Source organism: Thalassophryne amazonica, chromosome 4, assembly GCF_902500255.1.
Source record: "Thalassophryne amazonica chromosome 4, fThaAma1.1, whole genome shotgun sequence".
Lineage (NCBI taxonomy): Eukaryota > Metazoa > Chordata > Actinopteri > Batrachoidiformes > Batrachoididae > Thalassophryne > Thalassophryne amazonica.
The window spans coordinates 16847581-16875185 of record NC_047106.1 but is presented as its reverse complement, the minus strand read 5'-3'; the positions used below and the strand labels follow the sequence as shown (position 1 = coordinate 16875185).

Genomic DNA, 27605 nt, shown 5'->3' with positions numbered 1-27605 from the left:
TACCTGGCAGCTACGAGGAGAGGACAGGCTATTTTGGCTCCGCACTCTCGCGCACTTCATTGTGACAGTCCCACGCGCTTTGTTCAACGGGACGCCGTGCTTTGTGCACTGGATGCTGAGTATATAAAATAATTATTTTGTAGCAGATTAATCATTTTCTCTCAGAAAACACCTCTAATTGCTTACGGAATCACAGAGAACCGTTTCAGCTGGAGCCAGTTTCTCTCTCTCTCTCTCTCTCCCTCTCTCCCTCTCGCTCTCTGAAGTGGAGAATGTATGTGGAACTGTCTAAAAGGTAATTATTTGTAATGTTTATATTGTTATGACTTGATAAAACAGTTGCATGTTCATTCCTTCTTATGAGCAGCTGTAAAAGTATGTTTATAATAGATTTAACATCTCGTTCTAATCGATCATATGAGCTGTGCTGTGATGCGGTGCGCTGACGCTGTCAATCGCATGCAGTGTTTTTAATTGTTTGCATAATGTTCATATATGTGGCTCATTATTCGAATAATCGCTGAAATTTCTGACAAATCCATACGTGGCTCATTATTCATGGCTTTATTATATGGTGAGACAGGGCTTAAGGCTCCTTTTCAGATAATTTTCAGTTTTTATAGTGCAACTGAAAAATTAATCTTTAACAGTAACAGAGTAGTAGTCGTACAAGTCCTGTATTGGCTCTGGGGTACATTGATGCTGCTGAGAGATATGACTACACAAAGCAGGCGAGGGTTTATTTATAGCTTCTAGAATACAAGTAAACACACTTTAACACATCTTCAGTGGTAGGTGGCAGATGTAACTAGGCGTTACAGCCGCCATTTGGTTTCATGTCAGTTGCATGAAAAACCATAAAACTCCATCAACATGTTCACTGACTGGCGGTGAATCTTCTGGACAGTATGTTTATGTAGGTTCTCAGTCATCCAGGTTGTAGTTGTATCTGGAGCTTGAAAACCCCCTCAACCCCCATTCATATTTTTCTACAGGTGACCTCAATAGGTCACATTAGAAACACAGACTTTGTACTTAAGAGGTGGCAGGTCAGAGTCCGGCTAATGTCTGGACTAAAGTGATTGACATTTGCGGCTTTGGAGACAGCTCCTCTGGTCCAGACATGTTCACATGGGCCCGTGCATTTTGCACCTGTGAAATAAACTGAAAATGAGCATTTTTAAAGTGTGGGTGAGGGACTTTAAGGTTGTTTAAAACAAAACTCGAAACATAACTAATATTGCTTTTCCTCCTCAGACGGAACAGACCGGACATCAACAATATGAAAAGAAGAAATTACATGAGAAATACACTTCATCTGAGGCCTGCTCAGCTCCTCATCACCCAGCACAAAGATACACGAATGCTTACAAAAACCAGGCAGAGCAGCAGTCACTACAAAATGACAAAAAAACTGTGTATATGTTCTCTAATATTTTTGTACTTTATTATATACAACTAAGTTTATTAAAAAGAAAAATCAAATACAGATAATAAACAAATAATTATTATATTGCAGGACAGAGAAAAGGCTAACTGCTCCGTGTCACCTGCAGGACTGTGACACGATGTGCAGACGCTCAGACAAAAAAAATTGGGGGTTGGTGCTGTCTTAAAGGGGTTCTGCCCTGAGTTTTTCTTCTTTTTTTTTTTCCCCTCCTGCCTTGAAGCAAGGCAGCTCTTCAGAACATGCTGACAGTCACAGCCCTTGCCCCGTGTCAACATTTTTTTTGAGTCAGACAGATGTAAGGCACTTTTATTGAATAGTCACAATAATAAAAAAAAGGTCAAAAATCTCCTCATTGGAAGGTTCCCACTTGTAGACAGGTGTGGATTTACAGACACGCTCCCTCGCTGGTATAAGCGGTGCTTGGCAGTGGTTGCGATGGTTGAAGCCTAAAAAAAAAAAAAAAGTTCAAAACCCCAGAATTCAACATAAAAGAACATCTACAGGAACAGAGAACAAAAATAAAAAGGGTTCGGAAAAAGCTTCCAAATGTGTCCTCCAAGTAGAAGCGACTGTCCTCTCAGCTTCTACAAAACCAAAGAAAACGGTTTAGCTGTTCTTAAATTGAGGATATTTGTCGTGAAATGCAACAGGATGGTGTAATTTTCTTTGTTCTTTTTTTTTCATCAGTTTGAAGAGTTTATGCAAGTTGCAGTTTTCTGTGTGTTTGTTGTATTCCCTTCCCCGTAAATGATGATGAATCTCATTTTGTGCCGACCCCCCTCCTCCTAAACCTGCGCGGGGTCAGTAAGGGCTGGTGAGGTTTGTACCGTGTGAAGCTGTTTTGATATTGAACTGATATAAAAGAATAGAGTTTTTTTTCTCCCTCCTCCACCCCTCTGGCGACCTTTTGATCGGATTTGAAGAATGAAGCTCAAGATTCATAAAGACTGCTTCATTACGTGGCCCCTCACCCTCTCAAGACGGCCAATATGACGATTTGATGAATCATAACCCTTCAAAGTGCTCGACGTCGTCCAACGTTTTGGGTTTTTTGGGTTCGTGTCTCAGTGTGCGTCAGTCCCAGAAGCCCCACCTTATCATTATGGTATCAGTGTTGAAAACAGTCTTATTACTACGGCCTCTGTCTTTGAATGTGGCAGAGCGGAGGTGCATGTGCGTGTAGTATGGTCTTACCTTTCGGTTGCATCATAAGGCAGGGAAAACCATCACATTTTTATGTCAGCAGAACATAGGAGGCTCAGCTGAGTAAAGTTAATTATTTACAGATATCTTTCCAAATTGTATTTTTTACTTCCTTGACATTGATAACTTATGCTTATTTTGTGTAATCGCATGTTTTTGCCACACTAATATAGCACTGTTGTAGATAGAGGATCTGGCGGATGATGGTATCCGGTGTCACCAAAAGCTGCAGAGCGGAAAATTTAGCAACTAATGGTATACGTTTATATCGCCTAAATGTCACTGTTTACATCTCTCTGGGATAACACCCGATTCATGTTATATGATGTCATACAGTATGTAACATTAAAGAACTGAAGCCTTCTCACAAAAGAGCTGGCGAGACCTTGAAAACAAACATTCCCTATCCTTTAGTCACCCCTTAATCCACAGACTCCCAGTCAGTCACAGCACAGTTTTTAATATACGAACGACAGACCACCGTTTTGGGGTGGGGGGTGAACTCGGATTTAAGATTTTTTTTTTTTTAAGTAGTCATACTGTTACAAAAAAGTTTAAATATTATAGGAGGAAAGGCTGTTAGAGGAAAAGTTGTATTGTTATGAGAAAAATGTATAAAGAATATAGCTGTGTCTGAAAAATTGCTGATTTAAAATTGGAGCATTTGTGAGCAAAATATTGTTATAATGCTTATTTATTTTAATATAACCTTCACCATATTAAATAGTTCACAGTTGATCATCGCTTTAAAGGAAATATGTGAGACACTGGTATTTGAGCTCTAAAGAATGTCTGATTTTCCCAAACCTTAAAATCGCTTACTCCAGTTATTAATGTGTTTTTGCATTTCATGATTATTTATAGTATATGTTGCTGGTGATATTAAAGCTCCAGTGTGTAGGATTTAGCATCCTCTACTTGTGAGGTTGCAGACTGCATTATGTTGTCACCAGTCACAACTCTGTTTCCCTTCACATTTTCACTTTTCTTTTTGTGACGGGTATTGTGAGAAGTAATATGTATGAGCCTCTATTTCAGAAGAAATGGGGGTTTTCAAACATGTTTGCTTCCACTAGCAACCAATATACAGTTTATAGGGGAGCAACCACTGATTCCTCATTTTTGTTTTGTTTTTTTTTTCCTCTTCAGTCTTGCAACTATGCTCCAAAATGCTAAAGGCTAAGTTTGTTACTTTGGGGCTACTGTATCAACATGGTGGCCTCCATGAGGGGGGGCCCACTCCCATGTAAATATGAAGGGTCCATTCTAAGCTAATGAAAACATGTTACAGGTAATTTATACACAAATGAACAGATGTTATGAATGCTGTATTCTATTTCTGCTAATGAACACACCTAAATCCTACACACTGTAGCTTTAATATTCTATAGAAACACTGCTACATCAACGGTGAAGAAAATCACCAGAGATGTCTTCTCAGCCTGGTGCAGGGTTTGTTTAATCCTGTGTATTAGAAAAATAGGAAAAAGAAACAAACAAAACCCAACACTAAGCTGGCCATAGGTCTTCAGACATTCTATGCTGCTAATGGCGATTTAAAAAGTAGGTTCATGTTATTGTGTTATCATGTTGAGTGTAAAATTGGTGCTTTAACTCCAGGTCAGCTGCCCCTTTGAGTCTCTGGGATTAACTTCCTAAACTAACTTTTCTCCTCCCACCAAAATAAAGCATTTCTCAAAGCACTCAGAATGTAGCAGAGGTGTAATATGGCTGGGGTTGTAATGAATAAATATATAAATCAGCAGGCTGCCAGTAGGTGCAAACAATTGCTCTTCCACATTTTCAGAAAATGCTTTATTTTACAAAAACAAAAAACAAACAAACCCAAAACTGATAATGCTCTTACTTTTTCTCCTAACAGTACAGTTTTGTGCAGTATGATTTTTCTCCTCCAAATATTTTGGCTTTAGTTTAAAGGTCACTTTCACCCCCAAAGCGGTGGCGTGAATGCTCTGTCACACTTTTCTTATGAGGTGTGTTTAAGGTGGTGAAAACAGTCCCACCCCCCCACCCCCCCAACTCAAAAGTCCTTGAGTAAATAATTCCACGTCCTGATTAAAACTGTTCATGTGGTGCCTCAAATACACACACAGCTCCTAAACATCTGATTGTTGATTTGCTCTTTGTTTTCTAGTCACGGATTTCTTCAGAGCGGGCTCTCGGATAGATCTTAGACTTGTTAATGCGCCGTGTTCTTGTGCCACACGGCGTTTTCAGTAAGTGGATGCTGACTTCTTCTTATCAACGGCTGTTTTGTTTTTAAACTAATCCCTAAACAGTGTATCGACTCTTTTGTTACGTACGGCTCAGACGATCCTTTTCCCGCGGCTCGTGTAAAGTTAGTGACTGTGTGCATATTACCACTTGAAAGTAGCTCCGAGTTACAAGCGCGGCAGGTTTGTGCAGGCCGCTGAAACGGACGCAGCGAGAGATGAGAACCGTCTCAGCCACAGATGATGTGATTGTGAGTAAACTGAACACTAATAACAGGCCAAGGAACACGTTTACTCCATGTTTACATTCCAGCAATGCATGAAATGAGTTGGAAAATGCTCACGTGTGGTTTTGCGTGTCATATGGAGACTCCTGGAAAGTGGCCCAAGATTTCTGTTCACGCTGGGCTTGATGAATGAATTAACCAGTCGGTTGTAGGCTTTACTGCAACTTTGTCTTGTATGATTTATATTTAATTCTCACTTCCCAGCCATTTTCTAATGTTTTCTGTGCATTTGGCATCTCATGCTTACTCACTCTGTTTTTTACTGTCACTTTGTGTATGAACAGTCTGAAGTGAAACATTTGTCGGCTCATTGACAGTCCCAATAAAGGAGTTCAGTTCTTTTGCAGTCTGAGTTTTGTCATCTTTGTCTCTTGTTACTTTAGTTGCATGTTACATGTGCTTAATGTAATAATGCATACAAAAGTACGTATTGTGAATAATGAACAAAAAGTATTCTGCAATAATACAATAACAATAATACATAGAAAAGTATGTATTATAAATTATAATATACAAGTAATTATAAAGTATTATGCAATAATACATACAATCAAGAATACATACAAAAGTACATATAAATTATATAAGAAATTATAAAGTATTCTGCAATAATACATATAATAATACAAAAGTATGTACCGTATTTTCCGGACTATAAGTCGCACCGGAGTATAAGTCGCACCAGCCACTTTATGCATTATAAAGAAAAACAAACCATAAATAAGTTGCACCGGAGTATAAGTCGCACCAGCCACTTTATCCATTATAAAGAAAAATAAACCATAAATAAGGTCCACTGGACTATAAGTCCCATGGACATACAGGTATGTTAACATGAAAAGTTCAGATGATAATATTGTGACGGCTACCGTTTTCGGATGCATATTTCACCAGTCGCAACTTGTAATCTGCAGAGTATGATTTTCTTTTTGGTGGCATTTTTTCGGGCCTTCTCCGTTGTCTTATGTTATCAGTAACGTTAAAATTTTTATTTTTCTATGGTAGTCAGAAGTCGCAGGAACAGTCACACAAGCCTCGAGTGCCCTCTCGTGAGCTGCATTTTACCTACAGATATGTTTGTATTTTGCGGACCACATTGCGAGCCGAACCATGCAGCACCTACCTGCGCAGCTCATGACCACCCAGCGGTGTCGATCCAGCTCCTTCCAAGTGCAGACGCTAATCCTCCGCCGTCGCTCAGTGCTCCCATGCAGCTCTCAGCGTCAACTCTGCTCACACTGATATCCAAGGGTTGAAGCTGTCTTGTTAGCCGTCCCGGAATAAACACCATGTTCGTCTGCTTCAAACGCTTTTCACAATCATCGACGCCAGCTCCTTCCAAGTGCACACGCTAATCCTCCGCCGTCGCTCACCCAATGCTCCCACGCAGCTCTCAGCGTCAACTTAAACACTCTGCTCACATTGATATCCAAGGGTTGAAGCTGTTCTGTTCGCCATGCCGGAATAACAGCAAGCACCGTGTTCGTCAGCTTCACACGCTGTGGGTGAGGTGAGGAATACACATCCAAAGTTCTGTTCTCTGATTGGTTATCGCAACCAGCGTGAACTATAGGATGGCCGTCATACTACAGTGCCCATGATGCATTGCATTTCCTTTTCCGGTGGCCATTTTAAAACATAGATCGACTCTGTCACGTAAAATTGTTTTGTTACAGTAAATTAATTGAGATCCTACCGGTATATTTTTCATTTATAAGTCGCACCGGAGTATAGGTCGCACCCCCAGCCAAAACATGTAAAAAAGTGCCAGTGAACAGGATTCACAGACTAGGAATTTGCTTCGGTACAATGGTGCAACATTAAGAAGAGATAAAATGCTAGGATAAAATATAACATGTGTCAAAATAAGATAAAATATAAGATAAAAAAAAAGAAATATGAAAGGCTGTGTGCAACAGAAAAACAGAGAAACAAAAAACAGTGCAGTGGGAGGAGTGCAATTAAAAACCAAAGTACATTGTCTAAAGTGACCTGTGATAAAATGATAAAGTGACAGAGTTAAGCTTAAGGTGACTGAGTTATGAGGTGTTCATGAGTCTAACAGCAGAGGGGAAGAAACTGTTCTTATGGCGGGAGGTTCTGGTCCGGATGGACCGTAGCCTCCTGCCCGAGGGGAGTGGTTTGAATAGACCGTGTGCAGGGTGAGAAGGGTCAGCTGTGATCCGACCTGCTCGGCCCAGAGTCCTGGAGACGTGCAGGTCGTGGAGAGATGGAAGGCTACAGCCGATCACCTTCTCAGCAGAGGCCACAATGTGCTGCAGTCTGTGTCTGTCCCTGGCTGTGGCCCCGGCGTACCACACCGTGATGGAGGAGCAGAGGATGGACTCGATGATGGCCGTGTAGAACTGCACCATCAGCTGGACAGGCAGCTTGGCCTTCTTCAGCTGCCACAGGAAGTACATCCTCTGCTGGGCCTTCTTGATGAGGGAGCTGATGGTTGACTCCCACTTGAGGTCCTGGGTGATGGTGGTGCCGAGGAAGCAGTGACAGACCACAGTGGTGATGGGGCTGTTGGTGAGGGCGGGGGGGCTGTGGCTTTCCTGAAGTCCACGATCATCTCCACTGTTTTCTGGGCGTTGAGCTCCAAGTTGTTGCTGCTGCACCAGGTCACCAGCCGGTCCACCTCCCTCCTGTAGGCAGACTCATCCCCATCCGAAACGAGTCCGATGAGAGTGGTGTCGTCCACAAACTTGATGAGCTTTACAGAGTCGTGGCTGGAGGTGCAGCAGTTAGTGTAGAGGGAGAAGAGCAGAGGGGAAAGGACACAGCCCTGTTGAGATCCTGTGCTGAGAGCCAGAGTGTTCGAGATGTTCTTTCCCAGCCTCACACACTGACTCCGGTCCGTCAGGAAGTCTGTGATCTACCTGCAGGTGGAGTTGGGCACGTGGAGCAGAGAAAGCTTGTCCTGGAGCAAAGCTGGAAGGATGGTGTTGAATGCAGAGCTGAAGTCCACAAACAGGATCCTAGCGTAGGTTCCTGGGGAGTCCAGGTGCTGCAGGATGGAGTGCAGGGCCAGGTTTATGGCGTCATCTACAGACCTGTTGGCTCTGTAGGCAAACTGCAGGGGGTCCAGGAGGGGGTCGGTGATGGACTTCAGGTGGGATAAAACCAGGCGTTCGAAGGTCTTTATGACTACAGACTTGAGAGCCACAGGACGGTAGTCATTAAGTCCAGTGACGCGTGGTTTCTTGGGGACTGGAAGTATGATTGAGGACTTGAAACAGACTGGAACATGACATGACTCCAGGGAGGTGTTGAAGATCCCTGTGAAGACTGGGGCCAGCTCATCAGCGCAGTGTCTCAGGGTGGCAGGAGAGACACAGTCTGGGCCCGGGGCCTTACGTGGATTCAGCCTTTTGACATGTCTCCTCATGTCCTCCTCTTGGACCGAGAGGGCAGCGGGGGGGAGGGGAGAGGGCAGCAGTGAGAGGGGGGAGGTCCAGAGTGTTTGAATATCCAGTTGTGTGGGGGGTGGGGAGGTGTGAGTCCTTGTCTTCAAAGCGTGAATAGAAGATGTTCAGGTCGTTGGCCAGCTTCAGGTCGTCAATAGAACGAGGTGCTTTGGGCTTGTAGTTGGTGATCTCTTTCAACCCCCTCCACACAGAGGCCGAGTCGTTGGCAGAGAACCTTTGCTACAGACGTGAACTGTACATGGATTTAGCCTTTGCCACCTCCTTGCTAAATCTGTACTTTGCACCTCTATAGCTGTCTCTGTCTCCTTCTCTGAAAGCCACCTCTTTCTGCTGACGGAGCTGCTGGAGTTTAGGTGTGAACCAGGGCTTGTCATTGTTATATCTCACCCTGGTATGCTGTGGGATGATGCTGTCTTCACAGAAATGAATATATGACGTCACAGTGTCCGTGTAGTCATCTAGACTGTTTGTTGAAGCCTCAAACATATCCCAATCCGTGGTGGCCAAGCACGCGCGTAGCTCCTCTACAGCTTCATTGCTCCACACTTTAGACGTCCTCACAACAGGTTTAGAGAGTTTTAGTCTCTCTGTACGTGGTGATCAAGTGGACCATCACGTGATCTGAGAGTCCCAAAGCTGCACGGGCCACCTCGCGGTAGGCGCCGCTCACTGTCGTGTAACAGTGATCTAACGTGCTTATAAAGTATTATGCAATAATACAATAACAATAATACAAAAGTATGTATTATAAATTATACAAGAAATTATAAAGTATTATGCAATAATACATACTGCATACAAATGTATATATTATTGTTAATGAACAAAAATTATATATTTTTTTTAACAAAATTCATCCAGCTGACAGGGAAAGCTATTTAAAAAAATCAGTTTAAAATTTGAATTACATTTAAAAATAGTTCTTGTTTTGTCTTAGAGTAACAATTTCTTGTGTGTCAATTAAGGACAGAATTATGTAGCTTTACATAACACACTTAGTGTGCACAAAATAACTGAAGCAGGTGAGCACATTTTCACCAAATGTAGTAAAAATATGTTTTGGGATGATTAACTTTTGGAGCAGATTGGTCAAAGGTTAAGGTCAACAAAAATATAGTCCATAAATTTTTTTACTAGGTATCTGCAACGGAGCGAATGTAAAGCCTAAATCAATCAGTAAGCACTATCAAATTTTATGTGTGATATAATAGTAATGCCACAAAGGTGTCATGAAAGTGCCTCATAATTGTCTGGAAAACCACATTTTTTTCAGGATATGTCCGGGTGTTTAAAGCTTGGATCAGTCAGCTGGTCATTTTCCATTTGAGGCATGAGTGATTTCATGATATGATAATCACATTAGATTTAATCAATTTTACACATTTCATAAATGATTCTTTTTTAAACTGAGCACATTTGATTTCAAAGCAATGTGAAGTTGATTTCTAGATATTTTGTCATAAGCAGAGATCATTTGAACAATGGCAAATCATAGAATTTATTTTTGTTCTTTTAATTGTAGATTAAAAAGCATTTTCCTCACATTTGCTGGTGAAAGAAATAATAAATATTTTATCTTAAAATATCTGCTTTAAAGTGCTTGCACCCGCAACATGTTTTCTAATAGACCAGATAAGTTCACTCATTTATTCATTTACTGTAGCTTATCCGGGTCCAGAGTCAGTAGAGCAAGCAGCTCCAGTTAGCTACAGCGCTTTCAGAAAGTATTCACAGCGCTTCACTTTTTCCACATTTTATGTTACAGCCTTATTCAAAATGGAGTCGATTTTTTTTTTCTCCACAATTCTACTCACAACACCCCAGAAAGGTTTGGCGCGAATGCCAGTTGTCATGTTTGGAGGAAACCAAGTGCCATCGCTACAGTGAAGCATGGTGGTGGCAGCATCATGATGTGTGGATGTTTTTCAGCAGCAGGAACTGAGAGACTAGTCAGGATTGAGGGAAAGATGAATGCAGCAATGTACAGAGACATCCTGGATGAAAACATGCTCCAGAGTGCTCTTGACCTGGATAGAACATCTCTGGAGAGATCTGAAAATGACTGTGTATGGATGCTCGCCATCCAACCTGATGGAGCTTGAGAGGTGCTGCAAAGAGGAATGGACAAAACTGACCAAAGATAGGTGCACCAAGTTTGTGGTATCATATTCAAGAAGACTTGAGGCTGTAATTGCTGCCAAAGGTTAATCAACAGTGTATTGGGCAAAGGGTGTGAATTCTTGTGTACATGTGGTTTCTTAGTTTTTTATTTTTAATAAACTTGCAAAAATTTCAAAAGCACGTTTTCGTGTTGTCATTATGGAGTGTTGTGAATACAATTTTGAGGGGGAAAAATAATTTACTCCACTTTGGAATAAGGTTGTAACATAGCAAAATGTGGGAAATGTGAAGTGCTGTGAATACTTTCTGGATGCACCGCATGTAAATGTTCTGCATTAAGTGCAGCTTCAATGAATATGCTGCATTTTCTATTTTCAGTTAAAATCACAAATCATTATATTACGCAGGAAACAAGAGAATGAAAGAATAATGTTGATAAAATTAATAAAATGATGTAAAATGGTCCTAATTACAGCGTTATATTCTATTTATTGTACCCATGTTGTGAAAGGAAACAAGTCAACAAAACAGCTCTCAGTTGTTTGTGTAATCCCCCCCGTGAAAATCTGTGAAAATATTCCTATGGTATAAAAATAGCTAGTTTTACGTTACTGTGGTACTTGCATTTTTTATTTTTCATTTTTTGTTGTTGTTCTAAAGCACTGTATGATTTTTTTTTATGTTGAAAGGTACTATGTAAATACATTTGTACTTTTTTAACTTGTTTAAATTCTATACCAATTTAGTATATAAAAACTTACTGCTCATATTTACTTATACATCCCTATTTTACCATCATTTTTGTGTACACTTTGTAAGAATAGTAATAACAATAAAAAAAATCAGTTCATTTAGATCGTAAGTAGGCTAATATTTGGAATATTTTCTAATCGTGAATTGTTGAATTGGTTAAGAATAATAAATGAAACTTTTGTTTTAAATATCAAAATTAATAGACAAAATCAAGCAAAGAAATGGCAAGTTAATTCAAATGCAGATTTTAAAACAAATACTTTATGATTTTTTTTAAAGTTTTTTATTATTATTATTGGTCTTGGAGAGGCTCTTGTTTGCATTTCCTGTTTTACGTCTTTTGTTTTGTAGTTTAGCATTTTACTTCCGTGTTACAGGCTAGCTCATACGCTGCTGGCTTCTTTTTTGTTCACGTCGCTATCCAGGCTTAAATACAAACAGTTTCGTCTGAAAATTGTAAACCAGATGCTCAGGTATGTTGATAGTGTGTATGATGTTTGAGGAGTTTAGATAGAGAGATGTACTCTTCTTATTCTGTAAAGTGCCAAAGAACTGTTAGTCGCTTTAGCTGCCCAGTTAAAATTCAGGCTAACGCTGCTAGCCTTGGTTAATTGTAACCTTGTGGTGATTAAATCATTGATTTTTTTTTTTTAAACCTTAAAAAAAAAAACTACGTCGCGGAATCTTGTAGATATTTACTCAGTTTGTAAGGAGATACATTTCCCATCTTGACAGCAACATGTCACTTTTAGAGGTGGCTTGTATATTAATGTGTCGTTTTTTTCCTGTTTACTTTCGCTTCTGTAAGTTTGGTTTATTAGGTTGTTTGCAGACATGAAATTTAAGGTTCCGTAACAATGCGGTTGAAGCCTCAAATAATGTTTATGATCAAGCTTGATTAGCTGATGTTGAAAGCTTGAAGTGAATATATTGATAGTACGTCTCAGCAATGCCCAATTATTTCTCATTTAAAAGAAATCTGTTTTTAGTCAACCGTCACATGAAATAAATAGTAAGATTGAGAACTAGTTGTAATTGCTGATCGTGACGAGCTCAGAACGGAGTAGTTAATGAGAATAAAATTAGTCGACAAGTTTGGTAAATCAGATGGCTCATTAACGAAACTAGTCTGCCTCAAACATCTTCTTAATTAATATATTTTTATGGCTTCAGTGTTAAATTTACAGAAACAATTTACTGTCTGTTTGTACTGTTGTGGATGTATAATGCCCCCTGACTTGAATGGGAAGGGTGCACTAGTCCTAGGATCCACTGGTCCTAACCTCTTTATATTATTTGATGGTGTATATTACAACCCCAAACTGATTTCAAAGTTCACAAATAAATGTAATACTTTCAATTAGCTAACAATCCAGATCCATTTTTGTTCAATTTACAAAAATAAAACATGATTATGTTGACATACAACATTAATCACCTTTAATTGTACTATTGTGTATAAATCTGCTGAATTCAAATAATCGTAATTCACCATAATTATTATTTTTTTTTAGTTGTCACACTTTTGTAACATTACTTAAATTTCTTTAGTGTAACATATAGCCTGTCATAAATGTAAAAACAACTTCAACGTGCTCTCCTTAAGACTGGGACTAATGCACCCTAGGACTAGTGGGAAGTGCCTGACTTGAACAATGTGACTACTTTTATTTCTGACAATCTGGAAAACTCTGATTATTTTAATGTCAGTTTCAGTTTGTTTCTGGCAGAGAGTTAGGATCATTTTCAGTTTCCAGGAAAGAGGCAGAGAAGCTGTAGCACAAGTAGGAGGAAAAGACCGTCATTCACTGTGTTACTGCCAGTGATGCCAGTGATGCGTTACTTAGTAACACGTTACTCTAATCTGACCGCCTTTTTCAGTAATGAGTAAGCTAATGTGTTAATCTTTCCAAATCAGTAATCATATTAAAGTTACTTCTCCAAATCACTGCGCGTTATCATTTTTGCATTGCGGGTCAATTGCAGCATTAAACTTGGTCCGTGGGCCAGGCGACAGGGTTCTACTGAACTGCACACTTGAAGCGAGCTGCAAGCTTTTCCTCTGTGGTTTTCTGCAGTAGCTACAACTCGTCCTCATCTGTCAAAGCGCAGTGACAACAGTACACCTGCACTGAGGTTTACAGATATTTTTATGCTTTTCCCCCGTTTAGTTATAACTCTGAGCTGAGCCGCTCCATGTCTGCTCTCTAAAATAGCTGATCCATGACGTGTCAGCAACTAACACTTTTTTTTTCCACTCAAATGCGCCTAAACTCTCTTTTTGAGGACGACATGATGTAAAAACGCGATAAAACTTTACCTGTAAATCTGGTCGTGTTCTCTGCATAAATAAACATTATCCATTCTTTGTGCTCAAACGTCAAAGCAGGGGTGTTTTCCTGACCCCTAGATTAAAGGTCCAGTTTTGAACCCCTTTTTTTTTTACTGCAACTACTGATACTACTTATAATAATAATAATAATAATAATAATAATTTCAACAACTAAAATGTTTAGAGAGAATTTAAATGTTAGAAAGAATTTAATAGTTACATTTCTAAACAATGTAGGTTAGAAATTGCAAGTTTTACTGTTACAGTGCTGTCAACAGGTAAATATGAGGTCAGGAAAGTCTTTGTTTTACTTTTTATAAAACATATGTTCATTGAAGTCAAGAAAAGGTGACTATAAAGTGACTATTGGCAAAACAGGTTATCATTTTCATGTTGAGGTGGCAGGGGGGTGTTGTCGGCAGCTGGTGAAAGTAACTAAAAAGTAACTAGTAATCTAACTTTTGTGTGGGTTTATTCCGGGCACTGGTTTCCTCCCACAATCAAAAACATGCTTATTTAGGGTCTTCTCATTTCTCTGCCCCTGACCAACGCAGCATCTCTACATCTGGAGTTGGTCCCCGGGCGCCGGACTGTGGCTGCCCACTGCTTCTCGTTGTTGGATTGTGTCTAACTGTAATTATGGGTTAAATGCAGAGGACAGTTTTTGTTGTATGAATATAATGACAATATAGGCATTATTCTTATTCTTATTCTCCAAGATCAGATGTGGTGAAAGAAATATCCTTTCCTGCACATTTTCAGCTTTCAGGCTCCTCTCCTCTGGAACCAGCTCCCAATTTGGATCAGGGAGATAGACACCCTCTCTGCTTTTAAGATTAGGCTTAAAACTTTCCTTTTTGCTAAAGCTTATAGTTAGGGCTGGATCAGGTGACCCTGAACCATCCCTTAGTTATGCTGCTATAGACTTAGACTGCTGGGGGGTTCCCATGATGCACTGAGTGTTTCTTTCTCTTTTTGCTCTGTATGCATCACTCTGCATTTAATCATTAGTGATTGATCTCTGCTCCCCTCCACAGCATGTCTTTTTCCTGGTTCTCTCCCTCAGCCCCAACCAGTCCCAGCAGAAGACTGCCCCTCCCTGAGCCTGGTTCTGCTGGAGGTTTCTTCCTGTTAAAAGGGAGTTTTTCCTTCCCACTGTTGCCAAGTGCTTGCTCACAGGGGGTCGTTTTGACCGTTGGGGTTTTTCCGTAATTATTGTATGGCTTTGCCTTACAATATAAAGCACCTTGGGGCAACTGTTTGTTGTGATTTGGCGCTATATAAATAAAATTGATTTGATTTTATTTTCTGAACACATGGTAAGTTGTATGGTGTTTTTATTTATTTATTTATTTTATTTAAACTCAGTTTTACAGATTTACTGCTTAGATTTGACCTTATTAAGTCACTGAGTGTACTCATTGACGACTCAGTGGCTCATGGTACCTGACTAGATGCCTCGTAATTAGTTGTCCCAACCCCAGTTAATTAAAGTATTATGGTAACTGTTAGTGATTTAAATCCTTTTTCTAGGAGTGATGATTTGCTAAGAGTAATGGGGGGTTGTGTGCATCTGTCTGGAGCTAGATCTCAGCACCCACACGATAGATTTCTTTCATATTTATGTGCTAAGTTCTGTTCGTACTTCAGTGGATATGTCTTCACCACAGTATGTGATTCAGGACAAACTCAAAATTTTTTGCACTGTGGAAACTCGCCGCTATTTTTGGAAGGGTGCTACACACTTTCGCTTTCAGAATGTGGCTTTACACCTGATGTGTCAGCTGTCTAAACACTTGCAAATTACATCTTCTTTTATGGGTTAGGGTTTATTGCTGCTGAAATGAACAAAAAAGATGGAATTTTGAATAATACTTGCGCTTCCAGACCGCATCTTTGAGTGATTAGTTGGTATATATAAGTCAAATGATAACGTGTCATTAAAAGGAATTGCAATTAATGAAAATGTATTTTGAGATATATTGAATAGTTGTTACTTGCCAGATTTTGAGATTCAATGCAAATCTCTTAAATGATCTTTTCTGTCAAAATTGATTTTGCAGCTAGCTAAAATGTAAGCGATATGCAAAATCAAGCTGCTTCGTAGATCATTTCAGCATCTGCATGGTGATGTGCACCTGCACAACAGTTTCATCTTGCGATGTGCAAAATCAAGCAAGGCGAATTAAATCACACACACAACAGCTTTTTTTTGTTGTTGTTGCTTGATTGGGTGGGCGGTGGGTGGTGGTGGGGGGGAGGCAGAGTTCTCATCTTACATGATTAATCTACAAGAGAGGCCTGTCTGAAATAATGTAATTTACTCCACTTTAAGGATGCTTGTATTCATGGAGGTTATTTATTTATTTGTTCTGCTAGTAATTTGACCACAGCTTGTCACAAACTTGCAGTGCTTGTCTGAGATGATTTTCACTCTTTTTGTAGAACTGTGCTAAAATTGAGCGAAAGCAGTAGAAAAACACAAAATGGCTGCAAAAACACAATCGTCATTAGTTGTTTGAAATTAGTTTGGGTGCATAAAGGAGCATTTGGACCAATAATATTTAATTTGTTGAGAGTTCCTTGTGGAGTTTTTCCAGCTTTTTATTCTTCTGTGCATTTGCCTACAAAATTACAGTCAATCATTCTAGAACAAGTGTCCCCATCCCTGTTTCTGCAGCGTACCTGTCCTGAATATTTTCTAACTCTCCCTGTGCCTCTTATAGGTAGGTCTGTCACGCTAACAAATTTTGCTGGATGATATATTACATTTAGGAAATAACCCTGTTGTGTCCGATTTGGCGACATTCATGCTGGTTATATGGTCGCAAATTGAGCTTTACTGGCGATGCGTTAGCGGTAAAATGGATATTTGTGACTGTATAACAGCATGAATGTCCGCAAATCATCAGACACAAGGATGTTATTCCCATTCTAATCCAATTCCATCGTTTGCATGGTTTATTTTTCTGTAGGTAATTCGGTCGGCGAGGCTTACCTTTGAGCCGTGGCAGCGTTGCTCCAATGGCAGTCAGGGTGTGGAGTAATCCATCAAATGATCAAATCCATCAAATGTGGAATGGTAATTCTGTATCAGAATCCACATCAGTACTTTCGTATGGTGGCTTAAATTGACCCATTTCGGCAGCAGTGGCGTCGTTGGTACGCAACTTTCTCTCTCTCTCTCAACTAACAGTGCTAACACCTAGCAGCGCACATGGCTGGTGTTCTGTTGAATTGTGTGTCTCGTCACGTAAATCGACAGTTCTGTGTCCCGGCAATACTGCACATGCACAGTTGTGCGGAGGACAGGAATGATATTCGACAGGAATGACATCTCATCAGAACACCTGTCACGGCGCGGAGTAATACATCCAAATGTGAAACAGTCGAACATTTTGCCACCGTTACCCCAATATACGGTCTGAAATCTCACATGATTAACCAATCAGATTTGCGGTAAAAATGTAATTGGATTAGAATAGAAAACATCATGATAAATATTATCGTTGTTGATGGTTTAACACCACTTTATGCCATTGATATAATTAATAATGTGGCATAAAAATGTAAGTGGATCCTTTCAAAGAATAATGAACTTTCAGTTCTCAAGAATATTCAGCATTGGAATTAAACTGGGGGGGGGGAGAATTAATACCTTAAACCAATAATTCATATTTCACATGGGGGGTGTGGGCTTACAGCCCCTCGGTGCCTCAAGTAGTGGGTCATTTTCTCCATATGGTGGGCCCTTCTCAGACATCAGTTAGCCTAGGCACCAGCAAAGTTAACGTGTTCATCTGTATATATTGAATGATAAATTGATAAAGTAATTATTGTGGTGCGTCTGTTCACAGTTAATTCAGTCAGGTGTCTTCAGTCAGTAAAAACCTGGGAAACACCAACTTTAAAAAAATCAGGTGTGGCTAGAGATGTGGAAAACATTCAGGCCAGGAGCTCTTCAGGAACAGGGTTGGAGACCTCTGTCCTGGAATGACTTTCTTTTCCAATAGAATTATTCAAATTGTATATGTGAAAATGACTGTTTTCACATCTTAGGAAAAATTGCAGTCATTTTTTCAATATTGTGCAGCTCTCAGGTGAAATGTTTTAAGTGTTGAAACAGCTTGTGTGACTATGACAAAAATATGAATGTTAAAACAAACCATCTCAAATGTGACTGAGTGCAATTATCTCACCATGTCATTTGGAGCCCTTAAGCAAAAGTAATTTTCTTTTGCAGGTTGGTGAAAGTCTCTGTGGTCGCCATCAATCAGCGGTAATGATGACGACTGAGTCCGGGGTCGTGTATGGGTGTCGTCAGCCTGTTGACAGCTGACTATCTTCTGTGACAAATCGTCCGTTGGCAGTTCCCTCAAGTGGTGCAGTTTCACCTCGTAATCCGCCATGTCATTACCAAATGAGTCGGGGAACCGCGGGAAAGATCGTGAAAGGGGAGCCCGCCCCAAGGTGAGACAGAGCCGGTCGGAGGAGAGGCAAGATGCAGGTGGTGGGTGGAAAAATGGGAAGGGTAACAAAAAAGGCTTTGCCTCCCACGAACCAGTAGCTGAGCGTCCCGTCAGCGATGGCTTTGAGTATGGGGAGCTGTTGAATGACTTGGAAGACAGGGATCAGGGTGGATCCTCCCCTCAGAACGAGAGCTGGAGATGGCAGGGTTCAGACGTGGCGGCATCATTACTCGGACTGGGCCGAGGAACAGCCAGACCAGTACTGGGAATAGTCGCCTCCCCCGCCGAGGTACCAGCATCCAGTGAAGCTGAGGCCAGAGGCTCAAGCAGCACTCGCACACTCCGACAAAAAATACAAGATGCAGTGGGGCAGTGTTTCCCGATCAAAACGCATACAATGGCAACGCCACCATCTCCACAGTGTCTTTCATCAGCTGCCGGTGCCTCTTCGAGACGCAAGATCCATCTCAGTGAGTTGATGTTGGACGACTGCCCTTTCCCTGTTGGGTCTGAGCTGGCTCAGAAGTGGTACCTCATCAAGCAGCACACGGCGCCCATCACCCAGCCACCTGTGCTTGATTCTGTGGTGGTGTGCAGTGCCCCATCTTCAGCTGTTTCTACTGTGGTGGAGGATGTAGATGACCGGTTGCGAGAGCGCAGGCGCATAAGCATCGAGCAAGGCGTTGAGCCACCACCCAATGCTGAAATCCACACATTTGAGGTGACGGCCCAGATTAATCCTTTGTACAAGCACGGCCCTAAAGTGGCTCATGGAATGAACGAGTTAGCGGCGGCGGATCGAGTCACCATCCAACAGCAGCAGCAGCAGCTTCTTCTGCAGAGGCAGCAGCAGCACCAGCTACTGCTGCAGACCTGCTTGGACACTTTGGATGAAGTGGTGGCCTCAGCGTCAGCCTCCGTCCAGGTCGGTGATGCTCTCTCCGATCCTGTGGTGGACTCAGAGGTTCTAGCAGCCGGCGTACCTTCCACAGCCACACTCCCTCAGACTGAGCACCACAAATCTCATGAAGGCTATCGCATTCACACTCAGATCGATTACATTCACTGTCTAGTTCCAGACCTGCTGCCGATCACCAACCTCCCGTGCTACTGGGGAGTTATGGACCGCTATGAAGCAGAGACCCTGTTGGAGGGAAAGCCAGAAGGAACCTTTCTCCTCCGTGACTCTGCCCAAGAAGACTACCTCTTCTCTGTTAGCTTCCGTCGCTATGGTCGTTCACTGCACGCACGCATTGAGCAGTGGAACCACAACTTCAGCTTTGATGTGCACGACCCCAGCGTGTTCCATGCTCCCACAGTTACCGGCTTGCTGGAACACTACAAGGACCCGAACTCCTGCATGTTCTTCGAACCGCTGCTGTCCAACCCCATCCACCGCACGCATCCCTTCAGCCTGCAGCACATCTGCCGAGCGGTCATCAGCAGCTGCACCAAGTACGATGGCATAAACTTGCTTCCCATTCCAACTGCCCTGAAAAAGCACCTGAAGGAATACCACTATAAGCAGAGAGTACGTGTACGCCGAATGGATACCTGGTGGGAATGAAAAACTAGAAACGACTGATCATTTTCCATGACTCCATAAACCAGGGGTCTCAGACTCAAAGTTCCTGGGGGCCACTGTCAAGCTGGTTGTCTTTTCTGGTGCCACTTGAAGAGTCCAGCATCTTTTTTTTTTTTTTTTTTTTTTTTTTAAATCTCTTTTTATTGCTTGAAGAAAAAAAAAAAATAATTTTCATGAAACATTCATTTTTCTCTAAAGCAGCAGGTGGCAGTCATGAGGGAATGTGGGAGGCAGGATGGCTGTTCTAATAGAAGAGTTTAAGATGCACAAAACATTTGAGTAATCCTTTTAATTTGCACTAAAATGCTCTACCCTGTGTACTCTTGTGTATGTAGGCTAGTAGTTACAGTAGCTGCTGGCGCCATTCTAGTACGATCGCCCACAATCCCCCCCCCCCCCCCCCCCAAAAAAAGTGCAAAAACATGAAATGGCTTCATCTATCTTGACTCCTAACAGGGTGGCTTGTAAAGTTCAGACATGGCAACTGGCTGGCTTATAAAGACCTGGCAGCCTGTCCAAATGAGATTCCTCTGTAGGGGATCTGGGCTGACGCCCGGGGACCAGGTGAGAAGATAAAATATGTAGGAGGGACTTGCGTCAAAAGGAGCCAGCTCAGGTGGTTCAGGCCCCCTGGTTGTCTCCAAGAAATAGTTTTTGGCTGCATTATTAATGTTAAAATGCCATTATGTACATTAATTTACACAGTTATCACCAGGGGGCACTCTTGTCATGCATAAGTACAAAGAATCATTTCACAAATACAGTACTGTGCAAAAGTTTTAGGCATTCCAGAGTTATAATAAAAGTTGCATTTGATTACCCCCCCCCCCCCCACACACACACACACCCCTTTTTAAATTGGCATGTCGGCACAAAATCAGTTACAGCAAAAGTGACTGTGTGAGCTATACAGATTTTTTTTTTTTATTCCATAATAATTTCTTTGTAAGTGTATTGGAATAAAACACACAGCTGCAAATGATCATGCAATATTAAAATGAATGTAAAACATAATTACTCATACTTTAAGAGTCAATTTTTTTGAAGGATCAGGCGGGCTGTGATCCAAGCCGACTCGTATTTCAACGAAACATGGCTCAGAGATGGAAACCTACCAAGAAATGAGCTTTCCTAAAAAATTTTTGACCGAAAACTAAACGGTGACCTTGCCAGGGGTCATCAAAGTTCAAGGCAAAAATCTGCAAAAACTGATATTTCATTAAATTCCCATCTTTCAAATGGTGTGAAATTCAGCGCCACCAAGTCCCCAAGCCAGTTTAACTATCACATGACTTACTGAGGCAAACTCTTCATCTTACATACATATTAGGTTGGGGGACCGATGGTGCTGAATATAGGGGGCGCTCAAAGTTTGGTCATTTTGTGAAATTGGCTGTATTTAAAGGCCCATAACCCTCTGCGCCATCAACACCCCAAACAGCTTTCAATGTTATCAACAAATATTGGCACTACTCTATCAAATGCAGCTGAAAAAACATTGGGGTCTTGATTGTGCTGGCCACCAGGGGGTGCCAAAGTATTGGACTTGCCCAATTTTGAGGAAGTTTAGCCCCACCTGGTGGCCTGCGCTATCAGCCTTTTTTAACGAAATTTGCAGGAGTGGATAAACTAACATCTCTACTTTATATAACAGTTTGCAGAATTTTGGGGACTCCTCTTATACTGGTTTGATACCCCTTTTTAATCAGGTCATTGAACACATGCTCACTAACCCAACTGCATGAATTACCACATGAATGCATGTATAATCTGATATTTTTTTTTATTCTCCGTCCCATATGTACAGTCAATCCAATACATGTGTATTGGTATCATTTGCAATGGCAACAAGTTTGTGAACATGTCCTGTTCAATAGAACATAAGAATTTTCCTGAGTCCTCAAGTCTGCCAAGGGAAAAGGCAATTTGAGGCATATCCAAGTAAGTCATGCATAAACCCGTGTACTGCAGATGACGCAGATTGAGAGACAAATGTCTGACCAGTGACATGATTTTAAAGGGGTATCAAATCAATATAAGAAGAGTCTCCAACATTCTGCCAACTGTTACGTAGAGATGTTGGTTTATCCACTCCTGCAAATACTCCTGAGCCAAGCTTTGTAGAAATCTGAGTCAGCTTGAATCGCACCCTAATGTAAACCTGCCTGAACTTAAAAATATTGCTTCTTAAGTGGCATTTTTCTAAAACAATTCTTTTGACGTTGTGCGACTCCGGTGTGACCTATATGCTAAAAAAATCACACGGAAATAGAACCCAATTTTCATATCTATTATCCTTAAAATTGAAATTCATCACACATTTATGTATGAATATTTATTAGGTTTTCATAATTTTTTAATGCTTTTATGAATCATTAAATGTGCCTAAAACATTTGCACAGTACTGTATATCACTTCATAGTTTTTATTAAAATGATTCTCAAGTAGTTACACTGTCAGATCCTGGGACCCATCATGTACAAACCTGGACTGTCACAAGTGTGTGTGATGTCACCCCCCGGGTACAGCGCTAATGTAAAATTAACATCTACGTTGTGATTTTGAAGCCTTGCTTCAGCGGCACAGTGACGTTTGCTCAGGAAGCGGCCTGGCTCCCTTTGACCCGAACACGAGGGGGGTTGATCTGTGTTTACTCCAGTTTGTGTGTCGACACTGGACCCTCCAAATTGCTTGTGAAAAGAGGCCTTCAGGCTCTTTGGAATAAAAGCGTCTGTGCAGATCTACAAAGAAAAGGATGACTCAAAAATAAAAGAATTGAAAGTAGGTAGAAGCTGCTGAATTATGAATGCATGTTGCAGACCATGTGTGGCCCCCAACTGGTGCTTTGAGGCCCCTGTTTGTCAACTTCACTCTTTGGTTTTACTAATCAACACTGCGCTGTACGTATTTAATGCCTGCTGTACATGTTACTGACACACAGATAATATGACATGTAATCACACTGATGTTCCACTCCGTTAAAAAAAAGAAATTATTTGAGATGAGCGGTGATGACAATTACCATCAAAGCTGGTGTATTTGGAAGTGTGGCTCATTCATCCCAATTATCTGCTACGGGGCAAAGCTTCCTGGTGTGAATGGAGATGAGTGTAATAGTTTTCATCAGTCACCGTGCTGGGACGCGGCGCGCTCACCCTGACTGAGGCGTGGAAGTGCAGACAGCCACGGCCTGTGGATTAATCATGTTTCCCCACACTGAGCCCGCGGCTCATTATAGTGGCTGACAGGTAGGAGCTCTCTGTTCCTTCTGAAAAGCTGCACAATAGATGTTTTTTCTCCTGGAGCTTGATTAGAGGCAGGCATTAGGTTTAAGACATTGTTATTTTGGAACAGTGTGTTCTGCTCGCTGGCGCTGTGCTGTCGGCATCCTTGTTGTCTCAGGAGGTTCAGACACACGCAGCTTCATTTTGAAACCACACACCTGCACTGATATCTACATCATTATTATTATTCCAAGTCTGAGGAGGTTCAGACACACGCAGCTTCATTTTGAAACCACAAACCTGCACTGATATCTACATCATCATCATCATCATTATTATTCCAAGTCTGAGGAGGTTCAGACACACGCAGCTTCATTTTGAAACCACAAACCTGCACTGATATCTACATCATCATCATCATTATTATTCCAAGTCTGAGGAGGTTCAGACACACGCAGCTTCATTTTGAAACCACAAACCTGTACTGATATCTACATCATCATCGTCATCATCATCATTATTATTATTATTCTTCCAAGTCTGCTTGTTGCACAGTGTGGATTATTGTTGATGATTCTGTTTCCGTGCGTTCAGCTGTGCACGTTGTCTGCACGCTGTTCCTCCATTCCAGCAGTTCTGTGACAAAATTACAGCGGTGATTTAGACTCTGGGAGCAGGAATGTATTTTGAGCTTTTCTCAGGGGCCTGATGTCGAGTCAATCACACCATCCAAAGATCTCGAGCTCTGCAGAGTCGCGCACAGAAGCGTCAGTCTGTGATCCGCTCCGTGTCTGAACACGAGTCCTAACGCTTTTGATGTGTCACAAGGAAAAGTGTTGCATCATTACCACAGTGCACTTTTCATCACTTCCCAAGATATTGGTGGTATTTGAGATTAGTAAAATATATATATATATATATATATATATATATATATATATATATAAAACGCAACACTTTTGGTTTTGCTCCCATTTTGTATGAGATGAACTCAAAGATCTAAAACTTTTTCCACATACACAATATTACCATTTCCCTCAAATATTGTTCACAAACCAGTCTAAATCTGTGATAGTGAGCACTTCTCCTTTGCTAAGATAATCCATCCCACCTCACAGGTGTGCCATACCAAGATGCTGATTAGACACCATGATTAGTGCACAGGTGTGCCTTAGACTGCCCACAATAAAAGGCCACTCTGAAAGGTGGAGTTTTGTTTTATTGGGGGGGGATACCAGTCAGTATCTGGTGTGACCACCATTTGCCTCATGCAGTGCAACACATCTCCTTTGCATCATCCGTGAAGAGAACACCTCTCCAACGTGCCAAACGCCAGCGAATGTGAGCATTTGCCCACTCAAGTTGGTTACAACGACAAACTGGAGTCAGGTCAAGACCCCGATGAGAACGACAAGCATGCAGATGAGCTTCCCAGAGACGGTTTCTGACAGTTTGTGCAGAAATTCTTTGGTTATGCAAACCGATTGTTTCAGCAGCTGTCCGAGTGGCTGGTCTCAGACGATCTTGGAGGTGAACATGCTGGATGTGGAGGTCCTGGTCTGGTGTGGTTACACGTGGTCTGCGGTTGTGAGGCTGGTTCGATGTACTGCCAAATTCTCTGAAACGACTTTGGAGACGGCTTATGGTAGAGACATGAACATTCAATACACGAGCAATAGCTCTGGTTGACATTCCTGCTGTCAGCATGCCAACTGCACGCTCCCTCAAATCTTGCGACATCTGTGGCATTGTGCTGTGTGATAAAACTGCACCTTTCAGAGTGGCCTTTTATTGTGGGCAGTCTAAGGCACACCTGTGCACTAATCATGGTGTCTAATCAGCATCTTGGTATGGCACACCTGTGAGGTGGGATGATTATCTCAGCAAAGGAGAAGTGCTCACTATCACAGATTTAGACTGGTTTGTGAACAATATTTGAGAGAAATGGTGATATTGTGTATGTGGAAAAAGTTTTAGATCTTTGAGTTCATCTCATACAAAATGGGAGCAAAACCAAAAGTGTTGCGTTTATATTTTTGTTGAGTGTATATATATATATATATATATATATATATATATATATATATATATATATATATATATATAATATATATATATTGCTGTCTACAGGGCCTGTAAATGGTATTCACACGCAAAGGTTTTTACACATTTTAATTTCTTCATGCCATTTTTTTTGGAACAAATTCAGGTGTTTTTTGTTTTAAAAAAAAAAATCCTAAAAACTCAATCTGAAAACAAATGGATATAAAGTAAATAAAAATACAAACACAAAAATGATGGATTACAAATAATCACTTTTACAGACAGTTTTCTTCAAGCAGGGGTGGTGGCCAAGTGGTTAACGCACTTGGTTTCAGTGCAGAAGGTTCCGGGTTCAAATCCCACCCCTGCCACATTTCTCCATGTAATGTGGAGTTGCGTCAGGAAGGGCATCCGGCGTAAAACCTGTGCCAATTCAACATGCAGATCCACCTTGGATTTGCTGTGGCAACCCCGAGTGCAAACAAGGGAGCAGCCGAAGGGACTTAGACAGTTTTCTTCAGAGGATAAATACATGAACATTTCCGAGTCATTGAAATGTTTTGAACTTATTTTACATCAGTCATGAAGAAATATGACCAGTGTGGTAAATCTGTCTGGTCTCAAAGACTAGGAGAGACAAGTGTGTCTTGGTGGCTTCCCTCGCTCTTTATGTGCTTGCATGGTCACCCAGTTTTTGAGAACTGCCTACTCCATACAGAGTACCATAGTGTTTGCATTTCTTAATAATCTGTTTTTAAAGTCCAAGACATATTCAGTGACTTGGAAATGTTTATGTACGTATTTTGGTTTTGATCTTTTGTTTTTAATTTATTTCAACTTCTAGAGATTTGTTTTCAGGTTAAACTTGAAGATCATTTTAGAATTTTTAATATAGCAAAGCCTGGACAACCCCCCCCCCCCAAAAAAAAAACAAAAAAAACAAAAAACAAAACATTGGCATACCAAAAAAAAAGAAGAAAAAAAAGTGTAAAAGCGGAAAGGTGTGACAACTATTTTTCTAGGCATTCTATAACCGAGCTTTTTTTTTTTTTTTAAATTTGTCTGTCTCAGTTGTGTTGGGAAAAACAGTCATACCAAATATGTCCTTGATTCCAATTAAAACAGGAAAATCAACTTCTTGCTGTCTTGATGATTATTTCAATTAATGTACTAATGCGGAATAATATTTAAAATCAAAGCAATTTTTTTTAAAGCCTTCAGTTTTTACACCATACTTGCTCAAAGATTGACTATTTATGTTTTGCTTTATATAGGTTTTGGAGTACTGAGCCATAGGTGTTGATGTGGAATGAAAGCAAAAATATTTTGACTGAATGCCCATGTGTGTCATGAACACACAAAGACTGTACTATCTGTCATGCTAACATATACACAAAAAAGATAACTACCCAGAAGGACACTCACTCATTAGACTACAGATTACTTTGTTTTGAGATTAAAAATAAATTGAATTTTCACCTTTTGATACTACACTGAAGTACAGCATTAATGGCAAATGCCCACCAGGTGGAGATACTCCATTTCTAGAACCTTGGGACATGAAGACCATACTATTGCTTATGGTAATACATGGGCACAGATAAATTGTTGACTATAAATGTTAAACATTTCTATCAATATCTCTTTCACTAGGATAAGAATCTTCATATCGCAATCACACTCGTTTAAATATTACTGTCTGAGGAGAAATTGCACAGGAAACCTGACCTGTATTGTAATAATTGCTATAGGATTACTGTAATAATTCACTGTTGCAATAATATTTGTGAAGAACGACAAATCAGAATAAAAAAGATACATTAGTATTGCAAAATTCTGAAAGAGTGGCTTCAGAATAAAACCTGCAAATAAAAGGACAAACATGAAAATAAAGTTAACTAATTGTAAGTACCATATTTTCTGGAGGATAAGCACTTTTTTCTGTATTATCAGCTCTTTAATTTGGGGGTTTTGTGCATTGCTCTACTATTTAAGTATTGTCGTTTTATTATTTAATTACTGCAGTTAACATTGTTACATGCTTTAATTCCAGAGGAAGCCACATATAGTTAATAATAAACACATGATTTTTGTTGGTATACACGTTACACTGGACTATTAAGTCTCCGAACCTCCCAAATGGGTTAAAAAAATAAAAACGACTTGCACTCCGCAAAATATGTACTTGGATAAAATTGATTTACATGCTTGAGCAGAATTTCGATTGATGATCTGGAGCCTGATGGATAAAAACTCATCCAGCCCACTTCATCGCTCCAGGGCGAGTCAGCGGGACGGCATCCTGAGAGCGCGGCACAAAAGACTCAGCATGTTCAAGATGAGGAGGAGCACGTCCACTCACTGTTTTAGAAGAGACACGTGGACGGACCAGTTTCATCACATTTCCTCGGAGCTGAGCTCCAGCAGCCGTCTTTCAGAACATGACAAACCAGAGTAGAACAGTGCAAAA

At 40.8% G+C, this 27605-nt stretch overlaps 2 protein-coding genes across 2 annotated transcripts in view; both read left to right on the top strand.

The window, feature by feature from the left end:
- LOC117509449 (protein Smaug homolog 2) overlaps positions 1-5526 on the top strand; it is a 31390-nt gene extending 25864 nt beyond the window's left edge. The window contains exon 13 of the mRNA XM_034169146.1: positions 1258-5526. Within this exon, the coding sequence (XP_034025037.1) occupies positions 1258-1286 (29 nt within the window). The 3' untranslated portion in view covers positions 1287-5526. The remainder of the gene's footprint in view (positions 1-1257) is intronic.
- Positions 5527-11842: 6316 nt separating this feature from the next.
- socs9 (suppressor of cytokine signaling 9) lies at positions 11843-23181 on the top strand. The gene is made up of 2 exons (XM_034169145.1): positions 11843-11955; positions 18058-23181. The coding sequence occupies exon 2, from the start codon at positions 18222-18224 to the stop codon at positions 19848-19850; it is 1629 nt and encodes a 542-aa protein (XP_034025036.1). The 5' UTR covers positions 11843-11955; positions 18058-18221; the 3' UTR covers positions 19851-23181.
- Positions 23182-27605: the final 4424 nt, after the last annotated feature.

What these genes read in the sequence shown, in the direction of transcription:
- socs9 (XM_034169145.1), top strand. Translation starts at nt 18,222, where the DNA reads ATGTCATTACCAAATGAGTCGGGGAACCGCGGGAAAGATCGTGAAAGG.